This window comes from Alosa alosa, chromosome 5 (genome assembly GCF_017589495.1).
Source record: "Alosa alosa isolate M-15738 ecotype Scorff River chromosome 5, AALO_Geno_1.1, whole genome shotgun sequence".
NCBI classification, from domain to species: domain Eukaryota; kingdom Metazoa; phylum Chordata; class Actinopteri; order Clupeiformes; family Clupeidae; genus Alosa; species Alosa alosa.
In genome coordinates, this window is record NC_063193.1 from 14,713,810 (window position 1) to 14,735,300 (window position 21,491).

The 21,491-nt window shown below is 43.2% G+C and overlaps 1 protein-coding gene across 5 annotated transcripts; it reads right to left on the reverse strand.

The window, feature by feature from the left end:
* Positions 1–2,781: 2,781 nt before the first annotated feature.
* mxd1 (MAX dimerization protein 1) lies at positions 2,782–21,276 on the reverse strand. Of its 5 annotated transcripts, none has more exons than XM_048242484.1 (7): positions 21,030–21,276; positions 19,915–20,061; positions 19,121–19,220; positions 11,411–11,440; positions 4,798–4,912; positions 4,341–4,500; positions 2,782–3,063 (listed from the first exon to the last, which is right to left on the reverse strand). In XM_048242484.1, exons 2-7 carry the CDS (start codon positions 19,979–19,981, stop codon positions 2,969–2,971), a joined length of 567 nt encoding a protein of 188 aa, XP_048098441.1. In that variant the 5' UTR covers positions 19,982–20,061; positions 21,030–21,276; the 3' UTR covers positions 2,782–2,968. The 5 variants fall into 5 exon arrangements, with proteins under 5 accessions (XP_048098441.1, XP_048098440.1, XP_048098439.1 ...); XM_048242483.1 differs by having other exon boundaries at positions 20,993–21,276; XM_048242482.1 differs by having other exon boundaries at positions 20,158–21,276.
* Between the last annotated feature and the right edge of the window lie 215 nt (positions 21,277–21,491).

A 21,491-nucleotide genomic window follows, 5' to 3' on the forward strand; every position in this document is an offset into this window, starting at 1 on the left:
GGTCCCACTGGCAATGAGTTGGGGAGAGGATGACTAACTACATTCAGATACGGAATCTCTTTTCTCCTCTCACTCTCTCTCTCATCACTATCCCCGTGTGTCCTCCATTTTACACACTGCCAAAACTAAGGGGAGGAACAGCAAATGAGGAGCCATTTCCTGTTCTACACTCTCAGGCACTCTAAAAGGGCCTCAACCCAGCAATGACTCTTACTTAGCAGCATCACCTACTGCACCAAAACAAGGCTTCCCTTTTCCCATTTTATAAACTTTTTTTCGCCCCAAGTCTCCGTTTTTCAACTATTTGCAATTTTTTTTGTTAGAGAGGACTTTTGTAATATATCCTTTGTGTACAAGAACAAAAAAAAAAAATGTAGGAAACGTTCAATATCAACAAAACTGATCAAATGTTTTTTATTCTAAAGAGCACTGGGTTCTAGCTCTAGATGTACACAAATATTCCATGTTTAAAACAGCTCTAATGCCAAACAGATTCACAATGCTGTGTGCAAAATAAGTTTCACATAAAAAACCTCACAACTGGAACAACAAACAAAACTACTGAGGCAATTCCTACTTAAATATTAATATATAAATATTCATATATATTTATATATATGAATTTATTTTGATAGATATTTGATTTTTGTATTTTTGATCAAATATAAATACTTTGATATATATATATATATATATATATCCTCTCTTTCTTTCTGTTAAACTATTTACATAAAAATGACTATCTTAGAAATAACAAACGAACAGTCTGGGCAGGACAGAAAGAGTGGTACTGCAGTGCAGTACTGTACAGCTTTTAGGACACACACACACACACACACACACACACACACACACACAGTGACATTGAGCCTCAGCTACCGACAAAGTTAAGGACAAAGTTAAGTCAGCGGTCCCCTTTGTGTTGTTGGGTGACCTCTGGGTGAATTCTGTCGATTCCTGCATCCCCATGCATTTACTGTAAGCTATCACACCACATACAACCATCCACCCGACCATACACACACACACACACACACACACACACACGTCCTCACCCACCATGATACTTTCGTTATTTTGACTGCTCCCTCTTCAGTCAGATGTGGAATGTGCTTTTAAGATTGCTTTAGTCTTTCCCTTCTCTTCCTCTATCCATTGGATAGATGACATGAAAAAAACACACACACACACACACACACACACACAAACACACACACAAACGTCACTGTCTTTAGAAGGAGAGAAAGAGATGGAGCACCTTGATAAAAAAATGTTAAGCCCTATTCCAAATCCTCCCGCACCCCCTCCAAAAAATGCTCTTTTACAATCTCATGCTGCACACAGTTCTCAAAAAACAATACGCCTTCTCAACAGTGGGAGTGTGTGTAAAAGCACTGGGTTAGGCAACATTAAATATAATAAATGATGATAATTTGTTTGAAATCATCAAAAGAACCACTGATAAATCATAAAGAGGTTAAAACAGGCCTGCCATCTCTCAGCAGTTCAAAGTACACTTCAGCTGAACTGGGGATCCACCTCAAGAAAAACACCTGGTTGGTGGGTGTGTATTGCTGCAGCGCTGCTGCCATGGAAACACCAATCTAGTGGTTGAAGGAGGCGATGACATCACACTTGGTGCTTAGAGTCTATAAACTCTCATGGGAGAGAGGTGGGGGGGAAGGGGGCGAGGGACAGTGCAGGTAGATCATTTTTAAGACTAGCTAAAAACACTATGTCCCAGTGCATTACTACAATAGCTGCAGTCCCTTTGCAGAGACGATAACATAAAACAAAATAGGAGACGAAGAGTAAATTAAAAAACAACAACAACAACAACAAATGCACAGTTCTTGACCCAGACAAGGCCTTCCCGTACTCTTTTAAGAGTACTCTACTTTTTTTAAGTGCAAAATCCCATCCTCTGATAGGTCAGCTGCGGGTCAGGTGACCCAGCCCTGTGTGTGCCGCACCTGCAGCTGAGGGACGATGGGATAGGACGTTGTGGGGTTTGCAGGGGTCAGCACAGGGGGGGGGGCGAGGATGGGAAGGCGGTCAGGAAGTTAGTGCTGGCTGAAGCCGAGAGGCTCAGATGTGGCCCCCACACACTGACAGGCAGACAGGCAGTGAGTGAAAGAAACGATCACATTCTCTGGCTGAGGTATGTTTTTTTTGGTTTGTTTGTTTGTTTTTGACTGAAGCAGTTAAGAGGAGATGAGGTGACTGAGTGTGTGTGTGTGTGTGTGTGTGTGTGTGTGTATTGGGGAAAAAATGTGCAAATGAGAAAGCGAACAGAAATGAACAGCAACTGAAGCCCTGCATGTTAAGGACAGGTGGCAGGCGGTTGGCTATGGGAAGGGAGCGGAGAGATTCTTACAAGCTGACTGGCTGGGAAACAACACAGGAGTAGCTGAATCTTCAAAAACAACTCTGCTCTGACCAGGAGGAGCTAACTCCTAGCACTCAAGGCGTCTGGCTGGGACGGAGGTGATAAGGTCCCACACAAACACACGAGACTGATGGTGTGCTCTGGCTCTGATGGTGACGGGTGGCAGCGAGTTCTGCTAGGCATGTAGGCATGTGGGCATGTGGGCAGGGCGGGGGCACCTTGGACTGATTGACAGGTTGTTGGCATTGGCAGCAGCTGTAAGGGCTGAGTGAAGCTGAGCGAGTGAAGTGCATGAGGCGGCGTACAGGAGTAGGGATCGGGCCTTCGGGGGGTAGGTGGGTGTGTGTGTGTGTGTGTGTGTGTGTGTGTGTGTGCGCAAATGGGCAGGATTGGGGGGGGAGGGGGGGGGGGGGCTGTAAGTGTGGGGCATCAGAGATGCTCTGACGCGCCCCTAAAGGCTGCCCAGCACAGGGCTCTTGGGGCTGTTCTCCTGAGGGGTTGCCAGGCGACGCAGGCTGGCGCTGGAGTAGCCCTCGTCGCTGCCGCTACTGCGCCAGCTCGCCCGCTCGTCCCAGTCGCTCACGCTGGAGCTGCTCCACTCCAGGTCGCCCAGCAGGCAGTCAGTACCCTCCACATCCACATCCACGTCCACATCCACATCCACACGAGCTCCTCTGTAACGCACACACAAAGGAGTTAACATACATGTACATCAACAAGCATTACCTTTCTATCAAGGAAACTCAAATATATTGCCATTATTATAACAAACACCACCTATTATGTGTGATTTTAGGACGTAATTTTAGTTCGATTGCATAGGCTTTGTGTCAATGGCTGATATCTTAAAGGCCAAATGTTGTTAATGCCTTTGTAACCTGTGCTAAGTTTACTCTATATACACTAAACTATGCTGGCAGCTTAAGTATTCCTAGAATTTTGAGCTGTTCTGATGAAATGCATACAGAAAAGTAGGCTAAAGGGCCAGACCAGACCAGGGTTTTTCACAACAGAAATGTAATCAACAGAGCACTTGGGATTTCACATTTGTTATCCTTACAATAAAAAACTTAGACAAAAACAGAAATAAATCACAGGCAGCCGGTCATACTTAGGGAAGGAATTCAGTGCATGACTGAATCTCGGCTGACATAAAATGGGTAACATAACTATGTGGCCGTTCTCATTGTGGCCTTTGTGACACTATTTGAACAGGAATTAAAGGACTCAGACACACGGCGTATGTCTCAGAAGTAGACAGAGAACGGCACAGTAAGTCAACACATAAAAAAAATATTATAAGTGACGCATAACCAGTGCAGCCTTAAGAGCAACTCACAGTTTTTTCACTCCAAGAGTTTGACCTAGAACACTAGATGTCTGATAACGTTCAAGAGGACAGTAGCACACGGCACTATTGTACTGCACTGCACTGGGATTAGCCTGTGTCAAGTTAAAGGTTAAAATCAGGGGGGGTGTGTCTGTGCGTATGTCTTTAGCCTTATCAGGGGCTCATTTGTCTGAGCTGACGACAATAATCACGCTGCCTAGCTGAACTATATCTCTGTGTGCCTTGTCTGACATGACAGAGCTGACAGGATGGTGCTGTCCATGTTCATGCAAATGAATGAATGCACATTTGTGTGTCCAGATGTATGTATGTGTGTGTATGCGTGTGTTTACCCTGGTCTCTTTTTCCTAAGGAAATGGTGGAGCCCACATTGCCTGTGTGTGTACCTTGGTAAGAGTCTGTTTTAAACAAACTGACAGCGGAGCTCATGCTGTCTATACATTAAGGTCTATGTGTATGTGTGTGTGTGTGTGTGTGTGTGTGTGCATTATGCATGTTTACGCTTGGTCTGTGTGATCCTTCCCTGTCTGAAGACCGTGGATCCCCTGGTGTCTGTACATTTGTGTGTGTGTGTGTGTGTGTGTGTGTGTGTGTGTGTACCCTGTTCGGAGTCTGATTTGTCTGAGGACACAGTGGAGCCTGTGCTGTCCATGCGCGTGCGCTCCACCCCCAGCTGCTCCAGCCGGCGTCTCAGGTGCCGCTGTTCCCTCTGCAGGTGCTCGATGGCGTGCTGCGCCTTCCGCTCGCCCTCCTCCAACCGCTACACACACACACACACACACACACACACACACAAATGTATATATGAAAGCAGAACACACCCACCCATGCAAGCACAAACAGGTATATGTGGTATATGTCTGATTCAGAAAATGACCATCAGAGGGATTGGGCTAAGGCTTTGAATAACGTCTAAAAGCAATCTCTGCAACACAAGCATACATCAGGTAAACAGACTTTTCCCACCCACTGACACGTACAGCTTTTTATTGCGGCCTTGATCTACAAACAGGCCGCTGACAGGCTCGTGCTTGTAAGCACACACAATTTAACACACCTTTATGTGTTCCTTGGCCTTCATCAGCAGGCTGAGAGTGGTATGCCTGTTGGAGTCTGGTCCCAGGGGTACGAGTGATTTTAAGCGTTCCAAACACAGCCGTAAGTGTGCCCGCCTGAGACAGAAACAGATTAGCAGAGTTGAAATGAATACCCCAGACATACATAAAGACAGACAGACAAGCAGACAGGCCAACCACACACACTCACAGACAACAGTATACCCTCATCATTTTCCTGTGACCAATTTATTCAGTTAAATGAGAGGTTCACGTCAGACGCTGCCAATCATTTTTGTTTCTATTTGTGGCACCACTCTATGGCTCTATGCTTCTACCTTTTATCTCTCCCTCTCTCTCTCTCTCTCTCTCTCTCTTGTGCTCAGTGTCTCTCTCCGTCAGTGCTGTCTATGCTGACGGTTTTGGCAGCTGCTAGGGGTGTGGTGGGTGGCAGTAATCACATGACGCCTGTTATGCAACCGCCCCAAAGTACAGCACTGGGTCCACTGTATACGCACGGAGGCGGGGGGTCATAGCCTCTCGCTTTTAGTGCCTGCGAGCGTGTGTGCGTGCGTGCGGCGTATGCGCCTGTGCGTGCGTATGTGTGTACACTCCATGCAGAACAAACAGTAGTTTCGCTCTCTATATATGAATCACAACACTGAAGAGTGGCTCAGGGCAGTGTGTTTCGGGTGAGATTGAAAGCAACTTTCATGTGTCTTTGTATGCAAAAACTGTATGTGTCTTCCGAGGGAGTGTTCAGTATCGGTATGATTGGTATCAATTCACGTGAACGGTGAATTGATACCAGTCATGTGTGAAAATGAAGTTTTACTTGGGTGTGAATTGGCACTTGGCTGTTCTTGAGTTCAACCTTCTGCTGACTCTACACTATGGTCAGGTGACATGTCCAGCTCAAGGCCAGTCAAAATGACAGGACAGGAGCACAAGAGAGGAAAGGTGGCCCTCAACAGTAGAAATAAATGAAGGTGAGTGTGTGAGTGTGTGTGTGTGTGTGCGCATATGAAACTGCGTGAGAAAGCCAGACTGATGGATTTGAAAGTTGGCTGGCAGTAAAGATCAACAGACCTGAAGAATACAGTACACATAAACACACACAAACGCCATTCTCTGTCCCTTGTTCTCTCCCTCTCCATCCATCTCTCTTTCTCTCTCCACCCCCCTCTCTCTCTCACACACACACAAATTTGGTCACAGCCTCTTGTTCACAAGCACACACACACACACACACACACACACACACACACACACACTACTGTCACTCACTCAATCCTGACCCTCATTCAAAGGCACGCAAACACACTCCAAGAGCAATGCAGCGAAGAGCAAGGGGTGAAGGTTTCCACCCCGTCCTCTCCTGTCTTGCTTTCCAAAGGGCACCAGACAGGCTTTACATAACTTTACTGCTGACAACTTCACTGAACGGCTGATATAACAGGGCTTAGGAGCCTAGTGTTTGTTAAACACAGAAAAACTGCAGGCTGTCCCATCCGCCCACAGACACACGCGACTACAGTATGTCTGGCATACACAGATCAGAGACAGAATGAGAAGGGGGAGAGACAGACAGAGACAGAGAAAATGGGAGGGATGCGCCATTTAACATAGCAGTTGATTCTCTGCTCTGAGCTAAGATAAATGCTCTTAGCTAAGACAAAATGTTACCATACAGTAGACAACTCTTAACATATTCAGCCATACTGGGGGTATAATCGATTTGGGATGCCCATCATTGACCACTGAGATTTAACTACCTTTCAAACATTGGTGGCCATACCCTCAAGCTAACTTTGCAAAAGTTAGGCCACCACAACAGAACCGTGATCTGGACTATGGCTATACATTCGAGTGTAGGCTTCCCTTCATCACCTGCCCTCTGTCACTTTGACTTCTGGGTAATTGACTTGGCCCCTAGAATTGAGAGTAAGCCGGGCAATAAGGTGGTCCTTATTTTTCAACTTTTAAAAGTTCATGCTCTCACCCCACAAATATGTTTGAATAAATAAAAAAAACAATTGTGCAAATGTTTATCAATATTAATCAATATTTAGAGGTTGCTCAAGACCTTTGAAGTTTAACACATATTGTGCAATGTGCATATATTTGGGATTTTTCGCGTCTTATGTGATACATTGTGCTAGCATGTATAATTGTTTAATAATATATGCTTATGACAGCAATGGACTTATTTGACCATGCAATAAATGACAATGTGTATTGATTATTGGTGACCACATGTGGTGGTTTTACCTACATCACCTAATGAATCTTAAAATGGGAATTCCATATTGTCCATGCAAATTTACAATGATGATTTGCTGATCTCATCTGCTGATTCCGGTATTTCCCAATAATATGGTGTTGTGAGCAATTTTCATAGCAACTCCTGTTTTGGTTGTGATATGTCTTTCAAAGCAAGAACTTCAATGTGAATGAAGCACAGTAGACAATATACACTGAGACAATGGCTGAAGCAACACGAAGCAAGTCCGCTATATATGGTTACTTTCGGATCAGAAGAGACTGAAATAACTGGAATAAAGTTACCCTCCAAGAAGCAGGTTTCATGTGTGTTGTAATATCAATTTCAATTTTATTTCACTTATAGAGCGGCAAAACATTACTCATGCGTCATGACGCTTTACAGAGTGTTAAACATTTAAAGAGAGCCCATGAGTAACAGGGGTGAGGAAAAACTCCCTAGAATTGAAGATACATACAGGAAGAAACCTCGAGCAGATCCACGACTCAAGGGCCAGACCCAAGGGTATCACATAAAACATTGAAAAAAAACTTCATGAAAGTGCAACAGCGGTGATAAAAGAAGTCTTGGTATTCTAGGACAAGGCTAGGATTCCCGTTCGTCCCCAACATCATGCCATAAAACAACTGGAAACACTTCAAGACAAATGGCAGAAGCCAAGAAAAATGCCAAGAGAACTTCCAAGACTCAGCAGTCCAATGTAGAGGCCTTTGTAGACCAGTTAGGAGACCTGTTTGATATTGCATTTCAGGATGCACTCATTCATCTCAAGAATCCAGAAGATAGAGACTTTCCTCTGGCCCAGAGTGAAAATGGACATCTCAGGTGTACAACTGTACAATATGATGATACTATACTATAGTAGAGTTCAACATTCTGTCATTACGTCATACAAGCATGACAAGTGATTTTGGTTTGATTGTTTGTTTCTTTCTTTCTATGATTTTGATGTTGTATGTTGTTTACCACACTACGACAGTGCCTGTGTTATTAAACATAATATTGCATTTTAATTTTTTTTTGTGTTCTTAAATGGTACAATTTCTGCAAAAATTAGCGATTCCTAGGCCTTGAGCAACCTCTAGATATTGTGGGAACAATTTAAATTTTTGCACAGTGTGTTTTTATTGATATCCTAACACATTTAGGGGGTGAGTTAAACATTTCCAAAAAAATTTTTTTTACCCCATATAAGGACCACCCTACCGGGCAAGGTCTGCGGCCCTGGGGGGTTCTGGTTACAACCAACACCAACCTAGTCTGGTCTCTGGTGACTAAGGGCATCCAAGCAGACTGGGCTTTTCTTTTTTTTTCAGACCAAATATACATAATGCATTGAGTCGTTAGACAGGGCCTGGGGCTCATTGTGCTGCATCTAAAGCAAGCAGAGAATGTCTCAAATTCTGTCTGAAGTCCTTAGAATGTTCAAATCTCAGTCTAGCTGCTGCACGTGTGCAGTCCTTTTAGTCAATGCATGAAGCCCCACATCCTTGTTGGTCACATTCTGCACTAGTATTTGAATAAGCAGCTAGGTATGTGGCATTTGAGTTGAGGCTGAAACATGCAAGAGCGTAGATATCCAGGGGCAGAACTAAGCACCTGTCCACAAGGCCCTCAGGTGTAAAACTCTTTCCCTTAACACTGTGCACGGTTGGGCCATGGAAACGAATGTCTTAACCTTAACGTCTGCCGTGTTAATGAACCTGAGCCTCCATGCTCTTCAGGGGGACCCCTCATGGGGGACGAGTAAAGTAGAGCATGAAGGTCTGATATGCAATTACTAGAGGTGCATGAATATCAGTGGTCGATGCATTATTCACTGAACAATACTATTACATATTTATAAAAGTGGGGAATCAAGCTAGAGCCAAGTAGAAAGAGGACTGGCACAATATTAAGGCAGAAAAGTAGCACATGTAGTGATGTTTTGTAGAATCTTAATACACAGGCTGTACTGTAAAAGGCTGAAATAGCCTGCCAGGAGTGTATGCAGTTGAGGCTGAATGATTGTGACACAACAGTGACCATCCACATTAACAGTGAAAGGGTAGGGAGTCTCTGATTGCTCAACTCAATCTGAATTAATATATCAACCAATTAAAAGTTTCAAATGGAACTGTACTAGTGAACATTTTCCAGAGTACAACTAGGTTCATTTTAACAACAGCTTTCGGTGGAGTTTAAATCATAATTTCAGCTCTATAAAATTGCCCATCACAGAAGGCAAAATTCCCGCATTTACATGTCATTTGGCAGCTGATAAAACAACTTCTATGCTCGTTTAGAAAGACATTTTGTGAGGATGTGCCAGCAAGTAAAATATATGGTGTTCATTATTTCTTATGCAGTGTAATCTCCTATAAGACAGTAAGTAAAAATGCATACACTCGGCACACATGCATTCATGATTATGTTAAAAGGGAAATCCAGCGATTTTTCACATAGATCTCCGTTTCGCCAGGTCACCGAGTACTGTCAATTTTAACCTAGCTCGAGCATATTCCTGAGCCACCATGTTCACGGCCCCGGAGTGTAGCGCTGTAGCTGCCTGGCTGCAACCACTTGAGCTTGGTAAAACCGATTGTTTTTGTTTTTTCGTCGGAAACCCTTTAAGTACTTTATGTTTCCCCTTTAAGGACTTTATGTTATTTACATGGTGAATCCTAAAGAACTATTTATTTGTTAAATTAAATAAATAAATGCATGGCTCCATATGTAACCTTCACCACACATAATATGGATGGCAACTTTTTAACAGTGCCAAAGAAAGCCATAACAGACAACTAGTCACTTGTAGTCATCTGCATAAAAATTCCATATTGGTGCATTTCATATTTAAACTATGCTCAAAATTGGGTGTATAGCAATTTATCATCACAGTCTTCTGAAATGCTCCATGTCAAACAGCTGATGTACCGTGCATGCAAGAGTGTGTGCAATCCACCACTTTATTTGTGTGGGTTTGAGTTCAGGCCATTGTGTTTGTTTTGGTCTCCCACACACTCCATAGAGAGGGGTCTAAGATATGATGGGCGTTCAGGCAGGCAGGCAGACAGGCGGGCAGCAGCAGCAGATGGATAGGGGCAGGCATCACTAAGCCTTTTGATGGCTGGCAAAGGAAGATGACAGGAGGGCGGTGTGTAAAGCTAGCTGCCATGCATTGTTAGTATAAGTATAAGTATAAGTGTAAGTGTAAGTGTGTGTTTGTATGCTGTGCCTGTGTGAAAACTATCTGCACAAATACATGCAACTGTGTACATGTATCGACCCGGGTGTCCTGTACATTTGCATGTGTGACAGTGTGTAGCCATGCATGTCTGTGTTTAAGTGGGTGTGTGTGTGTGTGTGTGTGTGTGTGTGTGTGTGTGGCACGGATGAACCTGTGTGCAAGGGCTGCAGACACACTCTGCCGTGCTGCTGCTAGCATGTATTATTCAGGCTGTCTGCTGGCTGAGCCCAGCTGAGCAGGGCTACACATGGGCCAAGAGAGGGAGGAGAGGAGAGGGACAGAGGAGAGGAGAGGAAGAAAAGAGAGGTGGGAGAGGAGAAGAGAGGAGAGGAGTGAAGAGTAACAGAGGAGAAGAGAGGAGAAGAACAAAAGAGAGGTGGGAGAGGAGAAGAGAGAAGAGGAGTGGAGAGGAGAGGAACAGAGGAGAAGAAAAGAGGAGAGGAACAGAGGAGAGGTGGGAGAGGAGAGGAGTAAAGAGAGGAACAGGGCAGAGGTGGGAGAGGAGAGGAGAAAAGGAACAGAGGGAGAGGAACAGAGGAGAGAGGAAAAGAGGAGAGAGGAACAGAGGAGAGGAAAGGGACAGAGGGGGGCAGCCCTGATCATTAGTGCTGCCACTGCCAGAAATGGAACACCTCGCTGCAAAAAACCCACACTGTTACTGTTTCTGTTCACGCCAAGATACTCAGTTAATACTATCCTTCCTCGTCACCATTAATCATATTCGTCATATTAATGATGTAATATCATTATTTACAAAGTGTGGCATTTACCTGTTATTTGTACACTCATTCCTCATAATAACTTACTCATCACAATTTGATGAATGCTTTTTTGATCATATTATTTTGGCTCAAGTAGAAGTAGCAGAGAGATGAGGCAGCAAAACTGTTGTTTTACATTACAAAATATTCATTAACTTTTCATTCAGCCCGAATCAACCCTTTACACACCAAGACATACAATCCATACCACAGTTTTTAATGATGTCATAGCCTCACTAGAGTGGACACAGGAAAAGATATGTAGTCTAACGAGACAAGCAGACACACACACACACACACACACACACATACACACACACACACACGTGGCTGTGTCCTACCTGTTCTTCTCCATCTCATTATGTGTCGATCTGTGGGGAGAGAGAGGGAGAGGGAAGGAGAGAGAGCAGAAGTTAGAATCTCACTAAGGTGAATGAATCAGAGCCTAGCGCCATGCTAGAGATTAATTCAGATCCACTCCCCCCCTCCCCCTCCGGTTCTTCAGTGGACTGCAGGATGAGTGAAGAGGTAACAAAGTACAACATGTATCTGTGTGTACATGTATGTGTATTACAGACTGCTCTAACAAACGTGTGTGTGTGAGCGTGTGTGTGTGTGTCCATGTGTGGGAGTTCAGACAGAAGAGACCTGCAGTTTAGAGAGATATAGAGAGTAAGAGTGTCTGTGTGTGTGTGTGTGTGTGTGTGTGTGTGTGTGTGTGTGTGTGTGTGTGTGTGTGTGTGTGTACTGAGGGCAGTTGGAGCTGGGATGTGAGTGTGTGGGAGTGGAGACGGAGGAGGCTCAGCGTGGAGCGAGAGAGCATTAAATGAGCGAGGCGCACAGAGACGGTCGGTCAGGGGTATTTTTAAGAAGAAATGAAGAGGGCACTCAGCCATGCCTGCAAACACACACTCACATCTCACTCTCTTTCTCCCTCTATCTCTCTGTCACACACACACACACACACACACTCTTCGCAATCTCCTTTTCATACATGCCACCCCATTACACACACAAACTGTTTATTTGCAGTTCGATTGAAGCTTGTCACGTTACAAAGTTTACACCCCGTGCTAAAGTTAACTAAAAAGAGGAATAAAAAAAAAAAAAAAAAAAAGGTATTTTGGAAATTGAATAAATAAATAAATAAATGTTCTTCCTAAAAACACAGGGGCATAAGTATACACACCCTTATGTTAAATTCCCATAGCAGGCAGATTTTTATTTTTAAAGGCCAGTTATCTCATGGATCCAGGATACTATGCATCCTGATAAAGTTCCCTTGGCCTTTGGAACTAAAATAGCCCCACATCATCACACCCTTCACCATATCTCACGATTGGCATGGGGTACCTTCCATAAGATCCTCAATCCCAATCAAACCAGCTATAGGGCTAACTGAAATAAAACCATGCATGGGTGTGTATACTTATGCCCCCTGTATTTTAAGGAAAAACATTTATTTATTTAAGATACATTATTCATTTCACAAATAAAATTGGTGTCCTTGGCTTAAAGGATAGATTTTTCCTATTTTTTTAAATTAAGGCATTAAGATCAATTTCCAAAAGATGATTTTTTTATTCCTCTTTTTAGTCAACTTTAGCATGGGTTTGTAAACCTATTCTCACAACTGTAAATAAAATATTATTCAATAGCAGTGTCATGGTTTACGTGCTAATAAGCAGTCTGACTGGGGGCTCTAAAAATAAAACAGGATGACATTCAAGTAGATGGCTACAGCCGTAGTAGGTACTAGTCTGTATTTGAAAATGGAAACATCTGAATTCTAAACATCCCTTACAACATCTACGCATTGTTGATATGTCATCCCTCATATGCATATGAACATGATAGATAGATAGATAGATACTTTATTGATCCCCATTGATCCCACATGTACTGTATGTATACTGTGCGTTATCTCCATATCATATACATTCACTCACTTTCTCTCTTTACAGCTCCCTTTTATGCACACATGGACTTTCTATACCTTCCTTCTCTGTTTCACACACAAATATATGCACACAGAGACCCAGGGGGTAAACTTAGCAACAGTAACTAAAAACACAGGACCGAGATGGCTTGGCTACAAGATAGCTGTGAGGCACGTACTAGGACTACGACTATGCCTGCCTGGCCACCACCCCAGAATGAATACGGCCCTCAGACTGAGGTGTGTGTGTGTGTGTGGGGGGACATATATGGTTTGAATCCTCCACAATAAAGAGTGAGTCTCTTCACTCTCTCAACTTTACATACTCTCTCTACTTTACATCGGTAGACATCACATCACTGCAGCAAGGAAAAGAACTGCGTAGCAAGCGTCCAAGAGACCCCCACACCTCCAGACCCGGACACCCTCTCTCTCGCTCCAGCCTGTCCAGTGACCCCCCCACTCCAAAAATACCCGATCTCTGCGCTCTACTACTGGACTCGTGTCGAGTCCGCTCTCAGATAAATCACCCTGGCCCCACGGACGGGGGGGCAACATGCCCCCATAGGCACCCAGCACAGAGGCCGGTGGGCCTGGCTTACTGGTTCAGCAGTGGCAACATGGAGGTAAATATGCATGGGGGGGGGTGAGCAACAGGTTTGCCATGTGGCTGAGGAATGCAAAGAGAGGCAGAGGGGCCCCATCCAGTCCGTGGTCTCCTGCTCGGGTTGGGTAAGCGTGTGTCTCCAACCGGAGACATACTGTACTGTAGATAGAAAGAATTTCCCCTTGAGGATCAATAAAGTCTCTATCTATCTATCTGTAAAAGGGGAGGGGACGGGGACAGCAGTGACAACAGGCCAGATGACTACCATGTTCACTGCAGGACCACTGCTCCCCACCCTAATGGCTCCTACACACAGCTGCGTGAGTTGCGTTGCTGGAGACACATCCCATTCACTTTACATGGGCTCACGTCATCCGTTGCCGAACTGAATTGTGGGTCCGTTGCGTCGCGTTTCTCCCGTCGCTCGCGTTGAGAAGTTCAGCTGTTGCTGCACCGACAGACGGCACCGGCCAATCAAGCCAATCGACGGCTGGCACCAACCAATCAAATTACGGTTAGACTTCAAGTCATTTGCATAGCTACCGTCGGGAACACCCACTGGCATGCGTTGACGCATCAACAGTAGGTCACAATGATAAGCATTATACAAAAATAAAGAAAACCTTTTTTTTTTCCACGATCTTGTCCCTTATCATTTTTATGTTATATTTTATGCTCTATGTTTTTTTATGTTATATTTTATGCACTGTATCATGCTCTAAGTAATTTACTCGAGATTAACTCTGGCTTAACACAAGCTAGTTTAGACGTGCTGTGGTATACAAGGAATAACTAGCCTGATTTGGATTGCCCAATGAAGGGTTGGAGGAAGATCAGCTAACCCTGGACTTTACTTTGAGAGAGGTGTAAAGGAGAGTCCGTTACCTCTGAAGTCAGTTCAAGTTCAGGGTTTTGATTTACTACTCTTAAAGTGTATGTACATGCAACTTGCAGTGAAATGCTTGCCTACCGGACAGGCTAGACAGACTGCAAGTGTTTACAAGGCTGTGTGTGTACATAATGCACAGATAGGGGATGGGTATTTTGCAACAACTATACAAATCTATAGAGTATGAGGATGTGCATATTATGTTCTAACTTATCACTACAACATATACAGCGGGGAAAATAAGTATTGAACACATCAACATTTTTTTCAGTAAGTATACTTACAATGAGGCTATTTGCATGAAATTTTCACCAGACATTACTATTAATAATAGTAATCCACCCATATAAAAAAATCCAAACATTAAAGTCCATAGGTAGAGTTATGTGTAATAAAGTGGAATGACACAGGAAAAAAGTATTGAACACGCCTGCTGAAATTTCTTAAATACTTTGTGGAAAAGCCTTTATTCGTAATGACCACTTCAAGGCATTTCCTGTATGACGAAAACTAATCAGTCACAGTATTCTGGCTAATTTTGGCCCATTCTTATAAACAGATAGTCCTTTAATATTGAAGATTCCAGGGGTCCCTCTTGTGAATCCAGATCTTTAGTTAACGCCCAAAACTGTTCAATTGAATTGAAGTCAGGGCCTAGATTTCCCTTCTCTGAAACCAATTGAGTTTCCTTTGCTGAATGGTTTGGATCATTGTCCTGCTGGAAGGTCTAGCCATGTCTCATCCTCATCATCCTGGTGGATGTAAAGATTCTCTCGGAACAAAATGACTCTATTCATCATTCCTTCAACTGATGAAGTCTGCTAGTACCATGAGATAAAAGCAGCCCACACCATGATGCCACAACCTCCAAACCTCATTGTTGGTATGGTATTTTTAGGGTGATGCACAGTGCCATTTCTCCTCCAAATATGGTGTGTATGTAGACATCCAAAAAGTTCAATTTTGCTCTCACCAGACCAGAATACATTCTCTCAGTATTTCATAGGATTGTCCAAATGTTGTGTAGCAAACTTTCAACGAGGTTTGACATGTTTCTCTTCAGCAATAGAGTCATGCGGGATGAGCGTGCATAGAGGCCATGGGGGTGGAATGTATTACCTATGTATTTTCTCTGTAACAATTGTACCTGCTGCCTCCAAGTCTTTCTGGAGCTTTCTCTGAGTGGTCTTTGGATCTTGGGCTACTCTACTGACTATCCTTCTGACTTCCTGATCAGAAATCCTGCAAGGAGATCCTGTGCATGACCAGTTGATGATGCAGTGATGTTCCTTCCACTTGCAGATAATGGCTCCAATACTGCTTGCTGGATGATTCAGAAGTTTTGAAGTGCATCTGTAACCAGTTCCATTGATATGTTTTGCAACAATAAGGTTGCAAAGGTCTTGGAAGGGCTCTTTGCTTTTACCCATCATGAAATGTTTCTTGTGTGACACCTTGGTAACAAAAAAACTTTTTATAGCCCACCAGTATGTACTAACCCAGCTTATATCAATTTGCACAGATAGGAGGGATAATTTCTCTAATTACTGATAAATTCCAGTTCGTTCGTTGCCATTCCTTGACTTTGTTTACTGCTTTTTCTTAGCGTGTTCAATACTTTTTCCCTGTGCCATTCCACTTTTTTACTCATAACTCTACTTTTAGACATTGATGTTTGGATTTTTATATATGTGTGGATTACCTAAGTTAATACTAATGTCCGGTGAAAAATTCACTGGAAGTATACTTACTGAAAAAAATGTTGACGTGTTCAATACTTATTTTCCCCGCTGTAATGTCATTTGTTCTGCTGTGCCTGTGAATTCTAGTGGTAGATCAAGGTACTGCAGAGTTAAATGGAATTAAATGGCTTGTGTGCGTTGATCAGGGGTCATTTTTGGGGTCCTTGGCTACATCCTTACTTAGGATCCATTTGACCTGGGGGGAGAAGCTCCACCGAGAGCGATGAGCAATCTTGTGCTTGTGTGCAGAGCAGTGTCTGTTTAATCCTGTCAGTTAGATTCGTAGGTATTGGAAACAGCCCACTCCCTTCACAGGAATACCCTCTAAATAAACAACATCCTGAAATTCCTATCACCATTGGGGACAATGCCTTCCACAGCGGCATGGTAAGCAACTCTGAGAGTAGAAATGGTCGTATTAGCTTGCCACACAGTCATGTGTGTACAGAGATTAAAGGAGGAAGGAGTCTCAGGATGCAGCCCTGGGGAACGCCTGAAGGCGAGAGCTGATGATGCGTATCAGCCATCACCACCAGAAGTCTGCAAGTCAACGTAGTCATCTTCAATTCTCACCTTTCTATGCTGCTCTGTAATATTAGCATGGGGTTGGGAAAGCTATAATGTGTGTAAATACACTGACAAAATCTGAGATCTTGGTTGGTCAGGGGAGTACAGTCCCTCAGACCTGGTTGCCATTTTACTGGTCCAGACAGTGCATGATATGCCCAAGTCATTTTTCATGGAGGATCATCTTCTTCAACACACCATTTTGAACTGGAGCTCTACGCAGTAGGGGATTTTAAAACAAGTAGTCTTTGCATATCTAGTGTGACGGCAACAACATTTTTATTCATATAAGATCTTACATCTTTCAATGTGTCAACAACAAAGAACTGAGTGTACGACACCTGAATACAATAACTGAACAGGAAAGCCAGGATTAAATAAAACAGCTGGTCTGTAGCATTGAAAAAAAAATCAGCTCAATATTTGATTCGTGCCATACAAGTACATTTTGTACAAAGTGTGTCTGCCATGTGGATCAATATCACACATCACTTCCTAGTTTCTGTGATGTATATTTTATGTTATTGCTAGCTGCCAATACCTCGGCCATAGTCATTTCTGCAAAGTAAGAAATTAGACAGTTTTATTTTTACTGGACTACGTGGACAGGGTAATGAGATCTTTCACATAGAACAGTCATGTTGCATAGTATTCATTCTTATTTAGGCTATACCTACAGCTTTAGCCCAATCAGCACTCTCAGTACAGATGTGTATTGGATTCCTACAGTTAAATGGGATTTTATGAGACCCTCTTTGACTGCATGCCTGAATGTACAGGCTAGAAGAGAGGGAAACAGAGGAGGAGGAGGAGGAGGAGGACCTCATCTCAATAATGAAGAAGCTGGAGCGTTGGTGGGCCTGGGTCTGCTGGTGGAGTGCAGAAGAGAGGGGGAGGGGACTGGGAAAGCACTACAACTAACACACATCCCTTCCCCCATCCAGCCACAGGGAGACAAAACCAGCTAGGACTGCAGGCTCTAATACAGCAGCTACCAGTAACCTGTCTTCCATTGGGGCTGCCCTACATATGACAAAGGTCTACAAACAAAATGCTGGGGAACAGATCCCCTTATTACAAGAAAGTCCATCATAGGCCAACCATGCAAAACGGAGATCAACCTACTGGTTAAGTTTGTGGGCCAAAAAACAGTGCTAATGAACGTTTTGATAAAATACAATATCTGGCTACAATTTTTTCAACATACAACAAAATGAAGAAATGACTATACTGTAATCCTTAGAGGGTTAGATTTTGGCATTACACTTAAGCTTTACTAGGCTAACGCCACATTCATCTTGAGGAGAGCTGCCATTAGAAGGAGAACTGGTGGTTTGTCACTCTATCCATGGGATGCTGGCCAGAATGCTGATAATTACAAACCTGGACAGAGCTGGGGTCTGCAACACATGCAGAGTTTTACTGGAAAGACAGCGAAGCACACGCAACCTCAACTTGAGCCAGTTAAGGCCCTTTACTAAAGGTCAGAAACAAAGTCCCAAACATATCTGAGAACTCCCAAAGAAAAAACTGGGCACAATCTCATAAAGAGCAAGAACGACTTCACTGAGCGACCCAAACTGGATTTGTTCAAAAGACAGAGGAGGGTACCTTGGATACTGCCCAGACATAAATAGGGTCGACCCCTCCTTCACCCTGGTTTAGGTTTAATATCCAGTTATCTAGAGTTACAGGGCACAGAGACACCCTGACACAGATTATGATGGTGGCTGCTTTCACCGCTAGGTATCTTCCTAATCTGGATAACAGCCGACAACACTGTCCTTTGAGGCACATACACTCTCAAGAGGCCTTCACTCTGGCAATAAGCTCTCTGAAGTCATCTTGACACTTTGGGTTTGCGATACTTTTCTTGCCAATACTATTTTTTCTGTAGCAGGGATGACTCACTGTAACTCACTCAGTAAAATTGATAGTATTATATGAATACAGTTATTTTCAGCTGTGCTTATTCACACATGAAACCTGATAACTTTTACTAAGTACAAGCTTTTTGGGGTACTGCCCATTCAAGCAGACCAGTAAACACAGAAAATCAAGCCCATGGAGGGTGCCACACTGCCTACACAGATCCACCATTACAGAATACTTGTGAGAAAGGACACTGCGCTTAAACCATGCATTGCACAAACAAAGTGCGGTGCATATCCGGCACATAGGTGTTGCCCAGCTGAACCTCTCATCTTCGGAATGTTGTATGATATTCTGTCACTGTAGTGTGCTGAGGGGGGAGGAGAATTTCCAAAGAAACCCCCAGCTTGTCATTGCATAATTAGGTCAAAGTACCTGCTGCTGTTGTTTTTCTTGCTTTTATTTTTCCTCTTTAGATTGTCCCTGTCTTTGTTGCTGGTGAAGGGTAACATAGAGGCATAGCCATGTTCTGCTTCTGCAAAGGAAAACAGCAGGGTGGAAAGCAGCATTAGATCCTGATGGCTTTGCATTGTGCACTGAACACATGAACTCTACATGCAATTCGAATACAATTATACTCAAAGGTTCACTCTTGCTAGATACATATAATAACACATTTTAAGGGAATATATGGTTCACGAGTCAATGATGTCATATGAACTGGAGTAAACCCGCTAGCCAGCCAAACCACAACAGATTGAGGGGAGGGGGATGCGCTAGTCTCGTCCAGGAAAAAATAAACAGAGGTTGCAACAGGATTTGAATATGAATAACTAAGAAAAGCATTACACATCCATCTTTCTCTATTGTACTTATTGCAAGAGCATCACTCATGAATTGGAAAAAGATTTGAAAGCTGAGCAAAACAACATGTTAGAATCCCCTGCAGAAAAACACGGTTGATGGTGGATGTAATGCTGGTAGCCTCTCTGCTCAGGGGGGTGTATTCTAAACATTGTTATTACTACTTGCTAAAGCTTGATGGTTTTAAGGGTTTGAAACAGAAAAAAAGTGCAGGACAGTCTAACATTAATCTTCTTTTGAGTGACACGAGTCGTTTCATGGCTGGCAGACATACAGTTTATCTGAGCTGTTCGGTCCATAATTTTGAGATCAACATGAGCAATAATCAAACACACAACATGCAAAATGTATGTAAGTTACTGTACCTCTCTCTCTGCGATCAAGATATTCTGCAGCTTCGATCAACATCTGCACCATTCCAATCGCCGCCATTTTCAACAATAACACCGATAAAATGACAATCCGGGTCAGAATTGAGAAAACAACTGTGCTTTTTCGCCACTCTGTTTCCGCTTAGAGGGGATTACAAATAAAATGTTTTCTATTATTTCTGCCACACAGTGACAAGTGATAGATATGTAAGCTTCGAGATACAGTCTCAAGCCTACCAAGCAGGGTTTTCAATGTGTTGCTTCAGCTTATAAGGAAAACAGCACGGTCAAATTAAGTAGCTAATAACAAGCTAGCTGATTCGCTTCCCTAGGAGCTTCTGCTGGTTTGAAGTGATTGCTACGGGAATGCCCTTTTTAACTGAACAAATTCCCATTCAACTATTATTCCTTACAGTGTTACCAAGACCTAACCACTGCACTACAATGTTAGCTCTTTAAGAGGAAATTTGGCGATTTGGAAGATAAAAAAGACGACGACAAGCTTATGTGCCTGGAAAAAAGGAAATGTTCATATCCAAGTTAAATCTATTTTGAATAGTTGTTCCAAAGTAACTTCCTTGAAGTAGTTTTAGTAGTCTTTGCTCACTAACGTTAGACTTAAACCGTTTCAACTGATATAAGCTGGCTCTTCTCAGCTAGGTAGCCTAGGTGAACTGTCAAATGAGTAACGTTAGCTAGTGACAGAGAGCTAGCAGCAACCTATTGCCAGGTTCCTTCGACTGAGTGGTTAGCAGGCTAGCCGGCTAGGTAGCCAATCACTCAGGCAGTTCAGTAAACAAGATATTCTCAGGCAGAAACGGCTGGTAACCTATAAATTGTTCTGCTCGTGTACTCAGACTTTTTGTCAATGAAATAAAAGTAAAACGATTACCGAAGACTGCTAGGATAGCGAGGCAATGTTAGCTGTCTCTGGAATATCAAATGATTCCAGCTAATGTACGCGATAATTTTCGCAGTGTTGAAGACAACCAGTCAGCTGAAGTTTAAACAGATCTATTTAGCTTTATACTATTTATGTTACCAGCTTTTACAGTTATTTATTGGACGTTACCTAAAAATTGGTCGCAGACGCGTAGCTAGTTAGTTACCGTTAGCTAGCTGGTAGAATGGTGAAAATAAGATTCGTTTCTTTTTGTCATTTCAGGAGGAAAACTCTAACGTTAACTTGAAGCTAACTAGCTATCCTGGCTGGTATAAAATCGCATGCAAGACTTCGAACGTGTTACATTCTTTTTGGTCTCGAGCTGCACAGGCGACCTGCAACCAAGCAAGCGGTTTGTTTATCAAAAAATGGTAAGCTTCTCAACAGACTGCCTACACTGTCGACCGGTTGCAGAAATGCAAGCGAGAAATTTACACCTTTCAATGGGCTATGTGGAGTGAACTACGATTGGTGCAGTGACAGTCAGACGCTTCGCAATTGGCCAAATACACAGTCAGTTTCTCTTATTATGTTGGAGAAGTGGCCCAATCGGTGTCGTACAAATGGGAAACTACTTCTACTTGTCATGTTCATGAGAGGAATAACACGATTGACTCGAAGCTGAGGA

Excerpts from the sequence above, each read along its gene's own strand:
- mxd1 (XM_048242485.1), bottom strand. The coding sequence starts at position 19,981 with ATGGCGGCGATTGGAATGGTGCAGATGTTGATCGAAGCTGCAGAATAT. Across the intron at positions 19,221-19,914 it reads TCTTGATCGCAGAGAGAGAG|AAGCAGAACATGGCTATGCC; the intron begins GTACAGTAACTT and ends TTTCCTTTGCAG. Across the intron at positions 3,059-4,340 it reads CAAATCAGACTCCGAACAGG|CTCGTGTGGATGTGGATGTG; the intron begins GTACACACACAC and ends GTTACAGAGGAG.